The sequence below is a fragment of the Muntiacus reevesi genome, chromosome 2, assembly GCF_963930625.1.
Source record: "Muntiacus reevesi chromosome 2, mMunRee1.1, whole genome shotgun sequence".
In the NCBI taxonomy this organism is placed as follows: Eukaryota; Metazoa; Chordata; class Mammalia; order Artiodactyla; family Cervidae; genus Muntiacus; species Muntiacus reevesi.
This window is the reverse complement of record NC_089250.1, coordinates 176,269,514-176,286,574: the sequence shown is the minus strand read 5'-3', so window position 1 is coordinate 176,286,574 and position 17,061 is coordinate 176,269,514. Positions and strand designations below refer to the sequence as shown.

The window sequence follows — 17,061 nt, the reverse complement described above, 5'->3', positions numbered from 1 at the left end:
TTCTCGCGTTGATGGTGGGTGCCAGGCCCCGCGAGGCTTACCTTGGACGGGTGCGAGCGGCTCGTACACCACTCGGTAGCCCTGCAGGACGCCGTTGGCCGCCGCGGGCTCGCCCCACGAGACATTCAGCGTGGTGGAGGTTATTTCCGAGAACGTCAAAAAGCTGGGGGTCCCGGGAGCTGGAGGAATAGGACAGGATGTTCACTAAAGCTCCTTTTACAGCAAGAGATCATCTACGTAGGTGTCCATGCCTCTGCCCGGAACAGAGTTGTTTATTAGATGCTATTTTCAACTCAGCGCAGGCTCAGTGCCACGCAGGGTGTAAAGGAGATTTACTGATCATCCCCAACCTCCCAGGATCAACTGGAAACTGAAACCCTCCCGAGAGGAGCAGAGGAAATGACGGTGTTTAAGCACAAAGGAGCCTGAGAGGCACAGTGACAAAGGTGTAAAAATGAATAACAGGAACAGAAAACGCAGCGGGTATAGCACTGTCAGCTCCAGACCTGCTCCTCTGGGGGGCCAGGCTCCGTGGTGGGTGATGGATGGAGGCTCGGCCCTCCTCTCTTCTCCCTCTGCGGGGGGGAGGGGGTGGTGCTGGAGGCCCCAGAGGACACCCCCACCCTGTCCTCATCTGAGATCACCTGGTACCTGACCATCTCATGGTCCCCCTTGGTCTGGAGATGGGGGAGCTCGCGGGCCAGCCTGAGTGGGGAGACATCTTTTCCCAGCAGACACAGAGGCTGGCTGGGGGTTGGGGAGCAGGCCGACCCACCCAAGGCCCCCGTCCACCTGGACTGGAGCCCCGAGCTTCCCCACCAGCCTGGTTCCCCTTGGAGATGAGCAATGCCACTAAACCAGCCCCTCCTGCCTTGCTTCCACCCTCCCCTGTCCCTGAGAGTCCTGTGGCCCCATGACCGCCCGGGCCAACGGTGCCCAAGGGTCCCCGCCTCCCACTCTCAGCCCCACAGCTCCGCCTGCCTGCTTCCCGCTCAGAGTCCACAATGGCCCCTTCCTGGCCTTGCAGGAACTGCCGGACAGGCCCTGAGGGCGCGGCCCTTACAATCCGGCTGTGGTCATCTTGTGGGGGGCAAAGCGCTCGGGAGCACCTGTTCCCAGGAAGACTGAACCCACAGAATGTCGGGGAGCCCCGAGAGGAGGGTCTGTATCCCGTGGGCTCCCGAACCTACTTTGCTGGACTTTGACCCTCTGGATCTCACGGAGCCTCTCAGAGCTCCTGGGACCCCAGGCCCAGCAGCCTTTCCTTTGGGAGGCCTGGCCGGCCTCACAAAGCCCCCCAGGCCACAGGGGACTCTGAGAGTCACCAGCAGAGTGAGCGATCAGCTCAGAACGCACACTGGGTGAGGAGAGGAAGCCACGGGCAGCGTAACCCCGGCAGGGCAGCCCAGGCCAGCTGCTTCGGGGGGGCTCTGTGGCTGAGGCGTCAGGGGGCCCACACTGCAGCCCGGGTCAACAGACAAGGGGATCCCCGCTCTGGGAGCTGGACCTGAAAGAAGCCCCGCAGGGGCCTGGGGCGCATCCTGCCTGCGAGGGATGAGGCCTCGTGCAGCTGGAAGCCTGTGCCCCCACCGCCCTGCGCGGCTTACAGCAAGCAGCTCCATGCAGCGGGCCCAGGCTGGGCGCCGGGGACACCACGTGGGTCAGACCCAGAAATCCCTGGCTACACGGGGCTGGGTTTCAGGACCGGCAGAGCGGGGAGCTGGGGGAGCTGGGGGGGCAGGGAGCAGCGGCAGGGCAGGGGTGTGACCCGGGTGGTCGGCAGGAGGCTCGCCTGCTCCTACCTGCCTGGTGGGTGCAACCCGGCTGGGGCGCGCTCCTGGGCCCGTCGCCGGCGGCGTTGAAGGCCGAGATGCTGACCAGGTACTTGGTGTGGCTGGTGAGGTTCTTCAGTTTGGCCGTGGTCTCGGGCAGGAACAGCACCCGCATCTTCTCCGTGTCATTCTGGCTGTCCGCCTCCCAGTAGTAGATCTGTTGGGGGAGCGGAGGCTGGAGGCCGGGCGGCTTGGAGGGTGGCGCCCCGTCTCAGCCCGGGGACAGGTGGCTGCCGAGTCGGGATGGGGGATCCCAGTGCTCCTGGGGGGCGAGTGGTCCTCTGCAGAGGCCAGGCCAGGTAGACGGGGCCTGCAGACGGAGGTGGCTGCCAGAAATGTGCCTTAGGACCAGGCTCCTGGACCAAGGGGAGACTGACCCAGCCCCTGATCGAGCTTGTGGACATCACCAGCCCCAGCTTCACTCGAGGCTCCCACATTTTAACCCCGACATCCATGGAAGGCTTCGATCGACATGACCCAATACTGTGGATGTTAAAACAGCCTCAGATGATGAGGAGAAGGGCCGCTCTGGGCTCAGCGCTGCTGGTGGCCCGTGTTTCTCCTGATTCTGTTTCCTCGTGTCTGGTTTTTACTTGCTCGTGGGCGAACATGATGCCCACACACGGGGGTTTGTAAGGTCATCTGAACTGTTTCCCTTGACGGCTGGCGGAGAATTACAGCCCCAAGCCAGTGCCAGCCAGGCCGCCCAGAGACAGCCCTGACCCACGGATCCGCTTTGGCTCCGTGGGTGTAACCCGGGCTGGGCGGTCAGAGCCGCTGACCCATGTGCAGAGCGGCAGAGGCCGCACAGGCCGGGGGCTGGCTCTCCGGCGTCCACACGGCTGGCCAGGCTGGAGCGGCCCTGGTGGGTTAACTACGCTCATTCCCTCCTCCAGGAGCACTCCAGCTTCTGCGCTCTGAACTGGCCAGTGAGGCGTTCTGCTTGAAGAGGCTGTACTAACCTGCACACTGAGATCAATGCCCACGTTCAGCGTCTGTTTAGGACACTATTATTGGGAAATTATTAATAGGGAACATGCTTTGGACACACACAGATAGCACCTTGCCTCCAGGCTCAGGGGAATTGCTGTTGCCTCATCAATCATTATTAACAGCCCTGCCATGGAAGAAGGCCTTTCTTTTCACAAAACAGCTACAGAAAATCATTCTTAGGGGGACATTTAATCGGCCCAATAGTCATCATCAGGGCAGGCGAGCCCATAGAGTCTGAGGACTGATTGACTTGGGGCTCAGCAGCCCAGACGAGGAGACTAACCCTGGGGGGAGGATGGGGGTTTGGAAGGGACAGTCCTGGGCTGTTTATCTCAGGAGGGTTTTGGCTGACCTCAGGGGGTCCTGGCCCCCTCCGTAGGGGTGACCTTGGAGGTGAAACCCTGGGAGGGGCTGCCTGCCCCGGACCAACTTGTGTGACTGCTCATCCCCGATGCTTTTACGGGAATGGCCTGGTGCCTTCTTTCCAGCCCGCTTCTGGAATATTCAGTTAATATGGACTCAGGACAGGTCAGTGTCAGGGTTCTCAAACTGAGGTCCCCAGGAACCAGGCCTGCTGGGGAGCTTGTTACAGATGCACATTTTCGGGCCCCATCCTGGACCTACTGAGTCAAGACTTGGGAAGCGTCCTGTAGTGACATCGGGCAGAACTGGGGGCAAGGCCTGGTCTCCCCAGGGCCCCCTCTGCACCGTCAGCAAAGGTGGTGGAGGCTCCCTGAAGGGGTGCAGGGCGAGGAGGGGCCCGGCCTGGGAGGGAGGGCCTGCTGGCCCCACAGTGAGCCTCCCCCCACCCCCAGGCCCGGGGGGGAGGTGGGCCGAGCCTGGTCCAGCCCCTCGGCGATGCCCACTGCTCTGCGGGTGAGGGCTGCCGTGTGCTGGGGTAGGACGCAGAGGATGGTGAGAGCTGGGGGCAGCCGTGAGCTGGGGGGGGCGTCCAGGCTGCCGGCCCTCATCTACAGGTGGCCGGGAGGGAAGACCGCGCCATGCGAGGGGCTTGCCTTATAGCCCTGGATGTTCCCGTTCTGGCTCTCAGGCGGCGGTGGCTCCCACGCGACCTCCAGCTGGCTGGCCGTGAGCGGGTTCACCTGCACGTGCTGCGGGGCCTGGGCGGGGGCTGCGGGGTGGAGAGCAGAGGGTCAGCCGAGCAGCCTGCCCACCCGCGCGGGCTCCCAGGCCCCGCCCCTGCCAGGACGACTACGGACCCGTCTCAGAACCACGGTTCTAAGTGCACACAGTGAAATCTGGAGAACCCCAAAGAAAAGCCATTGCACCGAGACACAGCCGCGCTTGTGAGAACCAACGTGACACAGTAACCCACGCGCGTGTGACTGAGCTGTGAGGTCGCCTGGGACAAGCAGAGACGCTCAGGAGCCTCCAACCTCACTGCATCGGGTGGGGGGGGCCCTGCGGCTAGAGGACCCGGGCCCCCCAGACCCTGTGCTGCTGGCCGTCACATGCGCCGTAACCGAGCTGCAGTTGTTCTGTCGCCAAGTCCTGTCCAACTCTTCTCGACCCCAAGGCCTGCAGCACACCAGCCTTCCCTGTCCACTGTCTCCCAGAGTTTGCTCAGATTCACGTCCACTGAGGCGGTGATGCTCCCCCAACCTCTGCTGCCCGCTTTTCCTCCGGCCCTCAATCTTCCCCAGCATCAGGGTCTTTCCCAGTAACCATAACCGAGGGAAACGCTAAATTCCATGTGGAACTCGGGGAAAACAAAGGCCATCTGTGGGAGCAGCCTGGCGGTCCAGTGGTTGGGACTCTGCCTTCACTGCTGGAGGCCCAGGTTCAATCCCTGGTGGGGGAGCTAAGATCTCACACACCATAGTGCAGCCAAAAAAGAAAAACAAAGGCGTGTGTGATCCTGTCTGCAGTTCAGGACGCCGGGGACGCAGCCCTGCCCCCGGGGGGAGCTGACGTCTGTGGGCCCGTGGCCGTCCCTCCTTGGGGACGGAGCACAGAGGCCACGGCCGCACGTCCCCCGGGAGGACCCATCCCTCTGGTCCTCCTCTCACCCCACCGTGCTGGGCTAGAGTCAGCAGGGTCATCTGTGCAGGTGAGAGGTGAAAGGTCACTGACAGGGCCCCGTGGCAGCTGGAAAAAATGCAGACAACCCTCTGGGGAGGTTTCTCCCTGCCTGGCACTCCCGCTGACGGGTCTGTCCCCTGCCTCCTGGGAACTGCTCCCTTCTCCTCGCTGGGTGCCCCCCTCCCGGCAAACTCCACGACGGGCTGGACCCCAGAGCTGTCGAGGGGCGCCTGGCTGCGTGGCGGGGGGGCAGGATACCAGCCCAGCCCCTCACCCCCTGCAGCCCAGCCTGCGGCCCGGGCGCTGCCTTTGGACTCAAGTCTGTTTATGGCCACACGTGGAAGGAACCAAATGGATGGCCACCGTCGGGGGAGATAGTCCGGGGCGCAGTCCCTCTGGAGGGGGCCTCCGCGGAGAGGATGACCTTCGCAAGTCGCCCCTTCCCCGCTGCCCCCCAGTGCAGAATAAAATAGTAATTAACACGCACTCAGCCTGACACCACCTATTCATTCTGCTCTAACTGTGCGGCTCCGTGTTACCGCGGCCCACCCCGCCGCTAATGGAAATGTTAATAACCCACACCAGGTTGTTGTGACAGATGCTCGGCCTCATTATCAGAAATTCTTATTTACCGCTCCATTAAACAACAGAATCACACAGAAAAACAATTCAATCAAAACTAACTGGAGGAATTTTAACAGCCGCATTAATAATCCAAAACATAAATAAAGTTAATGTCTTTTGCATGTTTGCCATCGGCGACTCTGTCATGAAATGACTGTGGCACAATTATGGGGAAAGGCAAAGTGGGGCGCCACCGTCGCCCTGAGGTGGGTCAGGGCCGTGTGCGAGTGCCCACTGCCCCCGGGTTCCCTTCGTGAAGATGCGGCAGAGCCAGGGTCCACGGCAGCTTGGGGGTGGACATGTGTGACGCAGAGCTCCCGCCCGCCCCGGCCTGGTTCCATCCCGGGCGGCGGGCCCACCTGCACTGCCATCCCTGGCGGGGCACGCCCACAGCCCCCAGGCCGTCCTGGAGCATGGTGCCTTCCTGCCCGAAAAACACTGCCGGTACCAAGGACTTCCCTGATGAGGATACAGCCGGGGAGACAGAAATCAACGTAAACACAGCAAGGCGCGCTGATTTCTAGACTTACGTTTTCAGCTCAGAAGAGCCTCTGGGCTTCCCCACCCCAGACTTGCAGGAAGATGCCGTTTACACCCCCCAAGAGATCCTTGTTCGTCATGAAGGGTTCGGTTTGGAAGCTGGTGGGGCGTCTGATAGGCCGTAATCTCTTTGTTCCCCCACTTCACTATCTGTGGAGGACGGTGCATGTGAGCGTCGGCTCAGAACGCCGTGTTAAAGCTCATGAAATCAGTTTGCAGAAGCCTGCTGGTCCAGCAGTCTGGCGTGAGCTGATACATGGACGCTGTGGACGGCGCTGAAGGCGTGGGCCGGGCTGGGCTCGGGGCAGAGGTTCCCCGGGCGCCTCGGCTGGGCAGACGATGCTGACCCACAGCCGTCACCCACCGGCCTGTAGGGAGGGCCAACCAGGGTGGTGATAGAGATGCTTCTGGACTTTGGCAGGCTCCTTGTACCAAACAGTGGTGGTAGAACACCAGAGATTTCTGGAATCTTCTGGGATTCTGGCTGAGTGCTCAGGAAGCCCTGCAAAGCTGGGAGCTGCAGGTTGGACTGGGCAGGTGGGTCCCAAGAAGCAGTGAGACCAGTGCTTTGTTCAGCTCCACTGGCCCCTGGATGGGCTCACCGGCCATCAAAGTGACCATCCGGTGTCAAGGGAAGACAGCGGCTGCCCCTGGCTTTGCGTGGACATGCTGGTGAAGGGGGTGCTGGCTCCTGGGCCCTGACTCACACTGCTGACTGCGGGTCCTGCAGACCCTGGGTGGCCCTGGGCTCACTGGGGCCCCACACCAGAGCCTTTCAGAACCTCTGCTACAGGGCGGCAGCTGGACAGGGCCCCGTGTGCTCGTAGTGTGGAAAGGAAAGGAAGCAGCATTTGCAAAGGCGTCTGGTACGCGGCCAGGGCTGGGAGCGCAGGGGCTGCCCACTGCTCGGGCAGCACTGCTCCCATCCAGCCCCTTGCCCGGCCCCACTGTGGGGTGGCGCCCACCCTGAACAGTCCCCCAGAGGGGGCTGCACGTCTCCCTCGGACACCAGTCTGGCCGATGACCCGTGGGGCACTTCCCAGCAGGAACGTCTGTGGCTGCAGTCCATAGGGTCACCAAGAGTTGGACGTGATTGAGTGACTCAGCACACAGGCTACAGAGACGGGAAGACTAAGGCCCAGAGTGATTCAGCGACCGGCCAGAGGCCACGCGCTCAGCAGGCCTGCGGACGCGGCTTCGCGTAAACCCAGGCTGCCTGACTCCGAGCTGCTCTCCTCCCCTCCCTCGTGGTGAGGTGCCCGGGGCCTGGGGAGGGGGCAGGGATTTCAGCCCCCCACGCCTCGCCGGCCCAGCACGTCTCGCCCCGACGGCCGGCCGCCCCTCGGGGCCCCGGCCCCCGCCTCTCCTCTGTCACCTCCCCTCTCCGCTTCACCTTACTGCTGAGCCAGAACCAAAAACAGTTCCAGGGAGGCTTGACGGGAAGAAGCAGGAAACTGGTCACAAAAACCATTTTCAAAAAAACCAATGCTGTGCTCTCCAGGCTGCAGGAGCGGGGCTGGAGGCTGCGGGGAAAGCCCTGCACGGGAGTCTAAGCCCTGGGCTCGGACGGGGGGATGTGCGGAGTCTGTCCACTACCCGAGCGCAGCCTCACTGCTTGTAGAATTGGAGGAAATACGGGATGTGAAGGGTCTGGCAGCTGAAACAAAGCGGGCGGTGTGAGAGCAGGGCACGGCCGGCCAGGAGCGTGTGTGGTGTCCCCCGGCGGGTCCCCGGGGTGACCTCGCCCGCGGGCGGCTGGGGCGCTGCTTCTGTGTGGGCTCTGTCCCCCTGGAGACGGAGGGCTGCTGGGTCACCTGTGCTGACGTGTTTAGATGTCCGTCTCTCCTGGGGAAGCCTGTGTGACCCGAGAGCCGCCCAGGGGTGTCATCACGGACCTGCGATGCCCTCCAGGGACCTGCTCCTGGCGCTCACACCTTCATGCCATCCTTCTGACAAGCAGGGTCCTGGGGGTGCCTCTCCCTCTGGGGTCTGCCCCCCCGGGGGGCTCCTGGGGGAGAGGTGTTTCCTCCCTGTGGGAGGAAGCTCTCTTTCTGCTGCCTGGAGCCACTGGGCCAGCTTGACGAAGAGTCTGCCTGAGACAGGAGTGAGCTGGGAGGAGGAGGAGCCGGGGGGCACAGGGAAGCCTGTGAGCATGCTGGATCCAGCCACGCCTGAAGCTGTGCCCAGGCTCTTCGACTTTTCTGTTACGTGAGCTAATGACAGATTCTTTCAGCGTAAGCCTCTCTGGGTTTCTATCTCTTGCAAGCTGTAGTCCTTACTGATGTACTATGTTTACCAATTTGTAACGCCCTGACTCAGAAATCAACCTCAGTGAGAGATCTCCTAAACGTTACCCTTTCTCTCTGAGGTTAAAAGGATTTAAAAATTACATATTCAGGCTAGAGGGGACCGGAAGACCTCTCTCTCAACCTCTCATTGGTCTGTAGGGCGAGACCAATCAGGAGCCTGCACAGGGTCTCGTCGCTCACCGCTGACTGACCGGCCCGGGTCCAGGCGAGTCCTGGACACTTATCCTGCAGGCAGGATGGGCAGGACATTTTTCCTGGGGGCAGGGTTGAGGTGAGGGCCCCCGTCTCCTCCCTCCCAGCCTGCAGGTTTTCCCTCTGCACCACGGTCCTCAGGGCCAGAGCTCAGAGAGGTGGAGTGACGGGCCCAGTATCACAGAGCCGGGACCGGCAGAGGTGACCCTGAGAGCTGCAGGTCTGACTGGGGAAACACGCTGTTTTCGGGCAGCTTTCACACAAGTCTGAGCGCTTCCTGCCGAGTGGTCTGGATGGTGAAGCATCCGCCGAGGAATGGAAACTGCCCCCATTTAGCTTTATTTTCTGCTCACAGCCAGGAGGAACACGTTACAAGGGCCCCTGGGTTGGAGAGGCAGCGACTGGATGGCCACGGGTACGGGTCAGCAGTGCTGGAAGCACGGCGTCCTCCTTCCAGAATGTTCTCTGTGGCGCAAACACGGATGGCTGAGCAATGCTCCGGGGCTGAACGTCCGCCCGACTTGGGGGGGTAGCCTGAGGCGGGGAGCGTGGCCTCTTTCTGGGCTCTGCCTCCTGCGTCCCCGACTGGAGGCCACCCACCCACAGAAGCCGCCGACGGACACCCTCCTGCCACTTGGGAGAAACACTTGACCCACCCGGGTTCACAGCAGCTCCACCCCAGCACCCAAGAGGCGGAGACAGCCCAGACGTCCACCGGTGAGCCGACAGCAAGCATGCAGTCTGCACCCAGAGGGGAGTCCTCCCCACGAGAAGGAACTGAGTCTGACGCCTGCTGCAGCTCGGGTGAGCCGGGGAGACACGCTGGGAGACGGAAGCCGGGTAAAGGGGACAAACGCAGCTCCGGCCCGTGTCCATGAGCACCCGGAGCAGCGAAGCCACAGACGGGAAGCAAGTCAGAGGCCGACGGGGGCTGGGGGAGGGGGCCTGCCGACGGCTGAGGGGCGTCTATCTGGGGAGAAGCTGGGGCCGGGACAGGCGGGTGGCGGCCACTCGGCTGGAGAACGTGCTCCCTGCCCTCAGGCTGGACACTTGCCGGCGACAAGGGCGGCACGTGTCGTGTCAACCGGGCTTTACCATAAAACGAACAACAACCAACCACAGACCCAGGACGCGAGCCCGGAGGCAGGCAGCCATCCGTGGCCGTCCGGCTGGCTGCTATACCCCAGTGCTCCCGGGTCTCCTGCCCGGGCTCCAGCCCTGTTCTCCGCACGCCTGCATGGGTCCTGGGACGCAGGCCCTGTCCCGAGCACCGGGGCCCCGCAGCTGGACCTCTCCCTGGGGTGCAGGCTGACGGGAGGGCGGGTCAGCTCTGCAGGTCCTGGCCAGCCAGCCGTGTGCACCCCGAGCCCAGCGGCAGCGCTGGCACAGCTGCCCGCACGACACCCCGCCAGGGTCCAGAGCCCTGCTCTCACGGATGGCACGTGCCGCGTCCACCCCGCCTGCGTGGGCTCTTCTGTGGCCAGGCCCACGCCCTCCTGGAGTGCCCGGCCCCCCAGTGACCTCCACCCCTTCCGCCAACGGACTCCTGTGCAGAGGCCGGGGTGGCCTCCACTGTCTCCTGTGGGCTCACCTGGTTTACCCCTGTCTATGTGAAAATACCGTGTGAGTTTTCCAGAAAAAACCTGCTAAGCCAGAGACCCTCAGTGCTGGCTCATTTCTGACAATAACCTCTCCAAACTGTGCCGTCACCTGACATGTCCTGTGGCTGGTCCAGAGTATACAGCCTTCGTCCCCCGAAAGCCTGGGTCCCCGTCCCCTGGGCCATTCCAACCCCACTCACCCTCCCAACTCTGCACCCGCAGATTCGAGCGGAACCCTCGGCTACGTGGCAAGATCAGAGGAGACGGCCGCCCGTGGGGCTGTGTGTGTGTGTGTGTGTGTGTGCGTGTGTGTATGTGTGCGCCCGAGGGCAGGGGGGAGTCTGCGGGGGGAGGGCAGGCCGTGGGGCAGTGTGTGTGTGTGTGTGTGCGTGCGTGCCCAGGGGCACGGGGTTTCTGCGGGGAGAGGGCAGGTGACCCCCTCCTTCCAGGGCAGTGGAGGGCTAGGCGAACGCACACTCCAATCTCAATGTGGGATACAATGTCTCCCTGTGCGTCAGCCCCACAGAAGGGACGGTCCTTGAAAACAAACCTAGGGGCCACATCGTATCTGAAAGGGGGACTAACGTGGATCTGTGTGGCTTTCGGAGATGGGGGAGCGGCTGTTACAGATGGTCAGGCTGACTTGGGGCTGGGGCCAGTGCTCAGGTCCGGCCAGAGACAGTGGGTGACAGACGTCCCCCTTCCCGCACTCCTGGATCCCCATGGGGACCACTGTATGGCCCCTCTAGAGCGGGTCCTGCTAAATCCAATGCCTCCAGACCTTAAACACCCCTGGGTCTCAAAAGCAAGACTTGATCGCTCGTGGGGCCACCAGGATACCCAGTCCTTGGCCGAGGACTCTTTCCAGCATGACCAGAAGCCTCCTGAAGCCCCATAACCCGACCTTCGACGAGGGGGACAGTGCTGGCTTCTGAGCTCCGGGCGGGACTCACCGGCCTCGCCGACGAAGACCTCCACGGGCACGCTGGCTGGGCCCTCGCCGATGACATTGTAGGCCGTCAGGACCACTTCGTAGCGCCGGTATTTCTTCAGATCTGCAAGGGCAAGGGGACAGGGTCAGCAGGCAGGAGCCCTGCCCTTTCTTAGAAAGCTCCCTCCGTGACCAGTGCCCCCTGGGGGGATGAGGGAGCCCTTTCTTGCAGAGAGAAGCCTGTGAGGGGCTGGCCACCCACTGGCCGGCAGCGCCCCCTACCCGCACGTGACCCCGGGGAGGCAGTCACAGCCGTCCTGCACTCAGGGCGAGGTGGCAACAAGCTCCTCATCTAAGGGAGCGAGTCTAGGACACAGAGCCTGGCCTGGGTCTGCCTTCTGGTCCGGAACCTCTCTGGAGAGTAAGAGCAGACAGAGCAAGACCCTGGCGCCGCTCGACCACGTGGGCGGACCCTCGACCCCCTTTTGTGAAGTGATGGCGGAGAGTGTGGGGTCGCATTGCTGACCTCTGCAGAGCGGGGCCCTCTCTGGGAGGTACGGTTTGCAGGAACCATGTGCTCAGGTGGTGAGACACATATGTGGGGCCTTTGGAAAGTCATGTGACTGCGAGACCCTTCCAGAAAGTTCTGGCTTAAAAAATCAGCTGTTCTTGCCACATCGAGTGGTACAGAGCTCATGTGTGGCTGCCTGGCCTGCGTGATGGACTTGGCGTCTCATGCCCTTTACTTCCTAGGACGTGGCCATTCAGACCTCACAGGCCTTGGTTTGCCGACAGAGATACATTTAACGGTCAAGATCCTGCCCCCGCGGTTGAGCTCTGCTGCTGAGAAACCACCAGGCTGGCTTCGTCTCAACTCGGGGCCTCGTGTGATTGCCAGGAATCCACAGAGATGCAGCAGCATGGACGCTGGGGCATGGCCAGGGCACCCCCTCCAAGCTTTATAACCCGAGACTGAAAGGCCTGGGTGGAGACCCTGGGAGGGAGCCCTCGTCACGGGCCGGGCCTGCACTTGACTCTTCACTCAACCCCTTGGAGAGGCCACATCTGGGAGACGCCCGGCCCAGGAGGGACTCGGTGGACAGACAAGGAGACAGCGAGGCAGGAGGGGCCAGGCGAGCCGGCGCACGATGGATGACGCAGCGCTTCAGGGGAGGGCACAGCCCCGTGAACCCCACCCTGGCTGCCGGGCTGTCGGCTGCCCCGGGTGGTGGCCGGGGCGATGGCGGACCGGCTGGCATAGCGCCAGCACCCACGCGGCCTGGCAGGGCCGGCTCGTCCTCCCCTGTGTTACCCCCTCTCTGATCCAGCGGCCGCTCTGCGCTGGACTGAACTGCAGCTCGGCCCCTGAGCCTTGCACTCGGTCACTGAAACCCACCCCGGCCGGAATCCAAGGAGCAGCAGCGCAGTTTGATAAGGAGGAGAGGCCGGATGGACGAGCGCTGGACATGTGCGTGCAGTGGCCGCCCCCTACCCCGAGAGGAGGGGAGACCCCGATGCTGCAGGGGGGAGGACGCTAGGCCTGAAGCCAGCGGACGACACAGAGGGGCGCGCTGGGCGATCCCCCTGCTGCGAGGTCCCTGGAGGGGTCGGGGTCACAGAGACAGGAAGCTGGGTGTGGGCGCCCGGGGTGGGGCTGGGGGAGGTGGGGGGCGTCAGTGTTTAACGGGGCAGAGTCTCGGGTGGGGGTGAGAGGGTTCTGGAGGCAGGCGGTGGGGACGGGTGCACACCAGTGTGTGCACGTTAACAGTGGTGAATACAGTAAATCCACAACTAAAAAGGGGGTTAAAGATAAGCCGACTGAGTTAGAGGAGAGAGCTAGCTGCCCTCTGACCTTCCTTCTGTCCCAAACTCCGAGACCAGCTCTTGGGAACCCCTGCCCAGCCTGTGTCTCTAGAAACTCCCTTTAGGCGGTTCTGGCCCATCACGAAGCAGCATTTTAGGGGGGCGGGGGACAGGGTGGGGGGGCTCCAGGAATGAGAGCCGGGAATCCGAGCTGGTCTTCACTCGGTCTGCCGAGAGGCTGAGGGCACTGCCCAGCCACGCCAGCTGAGCGCGGAGTCACTCACGTGTTAACTCGTAGGTCGTCTCGGTGGAGCTGCTGTTGACGGTCTTGAAGCTGCTCTGGGCTGTGAGGGGTGAGCAGACAGGCCGTCAGCGTGGGGGACCGCTGGCGCCAGGGGGAGCCGCAGATGCGGGGCGGGTGGGGTGGAGGGAGGCCTGGCCGGGAAGCCGCTCTGCCTCCCAAGCGGTGGGCCACCACACACTCGTCTACTCACCGGGACCCCTGCGAAGCCTCCTGAACCAGCCAGGCTCCCAGTCCACGAGGGGGAGGGGGTCTCCCCTCTGATTAAATAGGTCGAATTGGCATTGGGCACGGGGGACCACGGGGCCTGGCTGGTCCCGGGGCCGCCGCGTCCGGTTCCCTGTGCTCAGGTGAGCGCCCCAGGCCGGCGGGGATGACCAGTGGACAGACAGTGAGCAGGAGCACAGACCCCGTGCCCCCTTATTCCCGGGGCTGCGTGACTCAGCCCAGAGGGACAGGCCTGGTTAGCTGGGCGTCAGCAAAGGGCACCTGGGGAGACGCTGCGAGCGGGGGTCTCAGCGGAGCCAGGTCCTCCCTTGGGGGGGTCGGGGCCGAGCTGCAGCCCCTTGCTGACCCCGGCGGGGCGCCGGGGGCTGAGTGCAGTGCGTGTGACCCACACGGAGAGGCCCAGGCAGAGCCGGACCTGTTGCCCTGGGCGCCCTGCCTCCGCCCCCAGCACGCGGGTGCCAGGGGCTCAGGTGTCTTCTCTGACGGTGCTGGGGGGCATCTCTCGGCCTTCCCCCCAGGGAGCAGGAGGGGAGAGTGGCTCGGGGTGGACAAGCAGGAGGGGGAGGCCGGGGCTCCACGGGCCCCAGCACCCCCATGCCTGCTCTGCATGGGGCGGCGCTGCTGACCCCAGAGGCCCAGCTACTCCCCCTCCAGGGCACACAGGCCCCCACGGCTCAGCCCCCGCCCTGACCGGCTGACCCCTGCCTCCCTCCACTGAGCTGTGCCGGGCCCTGCGTCACCCTCTTCCCCTCACATCCTCCATGACATGCTTTTACCCCGACAACCCCCTTAGATGGCTCCTCCTCTGGCAGCCTTCCTGTGTCCCCTTGCTGAGCCCTGGACCTTGCACACCGTTGAGGTGCTGGGGAGGGGGCAGAGCCACACCCCCTCCGGCCCCCACAGCTGTTCCCAGCAGGCCTGGGGTGGGCAGACACGGTGGTTATGGGAACCTCCCTGCCATGGGGTGGGGGGCAGGGGACTCACCTGAGAGCTCGGCCCGCAGAGCCGAGGGCGTCTTCAGCGTCTTGGACTCGGTGACGGGGGCCGCCTCGTACTCCAGTTCGCGGTAATAGATCCTGTAGCCCTGCAGGAGGCCGTTCAGGCTCTCGTCCCTCGGGGGCTGCAAAGACACCATGGTCAGGGGCCTGGCTGCATGCTGGCCGGCCGTGTGGGAAGGCGGGGGGTCGCTGGTTCAAGAATATCAGAGGGGCCTCGGTTGTTGGCGAGAGGACAGGCAGGTGTCCCACGGATGGTGAGGAGTGAGGGGGTCCAGGAACAGAACCCAGGCCTCCTGGTCCTGCGTGCGTGGACACGGGTGTGTTCTCCCTGTCTGGCTAGGACACCCGAGCCCCAGGGCTGAGGCTGGAGACTGTGGCCCAGGTCACAGACAGAGAGGAAGCTGCCCGTTCCCAGCAGACTCAGAACCGAAGCAGGCTGTGGATGTGGCCTGGCCCTGCGTCGTCCATCACTGACCCCACCCCGTCCCTTCAGTCCCCGACCCTCCCGTCCACCCGGGCTTGTGGCCGTCTCACTGGGACCCTCACTGACCCCTCTGCCTGCCTAGTGGCCCCCTCCCCACATGACAGGTGTAGGGCTAGAACACGCCCCCCCCTACCCACTGCCCCCTCAGCCGGTTTAAGAGTGTCTGATGGTGGGGCAGGGGCTCGTCTGACTCCTAAGAACCCAGCGGAAGGCGGCTGATGGCTGACAGGTGGCTCGGAGACGAGGTCGGATGGTGGGGGAGTCTGGGCCTGTGTGTGAGCCCAGGACCTTGCAACCGCTCCCCTCTGGGTGCCACGCCGCTCAGGGAGGGCCCAGCCCGACTTCCCTTCCCCTTTGACTGGTTTCTGTTGATAAGTAAGCCTGGGGAGGGCGTCCCCAGCTGGTGACAGGTCTGTCCATGGAAGGAAGGCCGTCCCGCTCCACGTGGAACTCCAATAAGGCCACGGCACTGACCCCGGTGGTGGGGGCTAGGGGCTCTGCTCCCCCCTCTAGGGTCCTCAGCAGGTCAGGACCGAACCTCCCAAACTGCAGCCAGACAGATGGGCCAAGAGCGTCCTGGCGCCCGAGCGGACAGCACAACTTCCGTAGGCAAGCCCCCCTGTTGTGGGTTGAACTGTGCTCCCCCAGGAGACATGCTGAGTCCTAACTGCCAGTCCCCGCAACGTGATTTCGTCTGGATTCGGGTCTCTGCAGACGTAATCAAGTTGGGAAGAGGGCACGGGTGGAGGGGAGCGCTCTAAGGCGATGGCGGGCTTCCCGGAGGGCAGTTCCATTCTATTTGCCCAGGTCTTTAACGCAGCAATCACACTCCAGAAACTGACCCCACGTGGACACTCAGATGTGCGCCGTCCTGAGATCTACAAACATGAGCTTGGGACTAACACTCCCCCACCCCTCAAAATGCCAAGACCAATCCTCTCTGGGTCTTTTCAATGCCACCAAGACAACAGGATGGCCTTCGAGCTTGAAGGGCGCGGACAGTGAGATTGCCTGCAAACAAATCGGCAGACTCGGGACTCGTGAACACCATCGGGTAATAAGATAATTGATTCACACAGACACCTAGATGTTCAGCGTGATGGATCGGGAAGACAAAGCACATTTTAAGAGGCAATATAGAATCTAGCAATTATTGAACAAATGCTGAGACTAAAAAAAGACCCAAAGAGTCTTACAAGACGAGGACATTTTGACACAGAAAGAATGTCACGCGAAGGCAGAGGTCGAGAATGACAGAAGCGTCCAGAAGCCAAGGAGTGGTAAGGCCTGCCACGGCCGCCACAGGCCGGGAAGAGGCAGGCGGGCAGCAGGCTTTCCTGTGTCTGCAGAGTCAGCCACCACCTTGACCCTGGACTCTGGCCTTGGGAACTGTGGGAGGACAGGGTGACTGGTTCCAGGCGCTCTGCTGTCCAAACTCACACCCTTCAATTCCCAGTCCCTGAACCCAGGCGGCCCCGCGGGGACTGGATGTTCAGGTGAGTCCGTTCTCCGCAACCTCTGGCTGCTCTCGGTTCCAAACTCGGGACCCCCGTGGGAGGGGACAGCTCTCTGCCCTCACACTTGCCAGTGGCCAACGCACACAGCCAGGGCGCTTCCTCCCACGCCCACACACACTCGTGAACGAGCCGGAATCACCACGTTTTCACAAGAGCCCAGGGGTTTGCAGGCCACAGCCCCCGACATGCTCTCCCACCACTTCCTGAGTCCTCTGCCCGCCCCCGCTCCGCCCCCCACCGAAAGTGCTGTGGCTGGTCATTCTTCCCATCATAGACATGGACACTCAACATAGTCCCAACATAGACACTCAGCCTGGAAAACTGGAGTGGACTCTCCACGTCCTCAGGATCCACGCGCGTCCCTCTGGTCAGAGGAGCCCAGGAAGCCCAACCGGACGACACTGGACTGCTAAACATCACCTTCACAAACACTGAGAAACCAGACAGTTGTGTGCGTCACTTTACTGCCGGATTCTCTCTCCTGTGCGGGTCTGCGACCAGATCCCGATATTTCCAGGGTATCAGTGCTCGCTCCGCTTTCCTGACACCCACAGGTGGCGACATCTTTAAACTCACCTCATGGTTGTAGGACTAACGATCTGAGAGTGAAGGTGGACCCGCTCAGACCCCCGTGTCACCTGGATGGGGCAGGTGGGTGGGGCAGG

The 17,061-nt window shown here is 62.9% G+C and overlaps 1 protein-coding gene across 2 annotated transcripts in view; it reads right to left on the bottom strand.

Annotated features, from left to right (window-relative positions):
• Positions 1-17,061, bottom strand: part of SDK1 (sidekick cell adhesion molecule 1) — a 715,166-nt gene that overhangs the window by 36,412 nt on the left and 661,693 nt on the right. For both annotated transcript variants that reach the window (XM_065923726.1, XM_065923727.1), the window contains exons 33-38: positions 14,382-14,517; positions 13,153-13,212; positions 11,088-11,189; positions 3,842-3,957; positions 1,803-1,989; positions 42-179 (exon numbers count right to left, since the gene is read on the bottom strand). In XM_065923726.1, the coding sequence (XP_065779798.1) occupies positions 42-179; positions 1,803-1,989; positions 3,842-3,957; positions 11,088-11,189; positions 13,153-13,212; positions 14,382-14,517 (739 nt within the window). The remainder of the gene's footprint in view (positions 1-41; positions 180-1,802; positions 1,990-3,841; positions 3,958-11,087; positions 11,190-13,152; positions 13,213-14,381; positions 14,518-17,061) is intronic.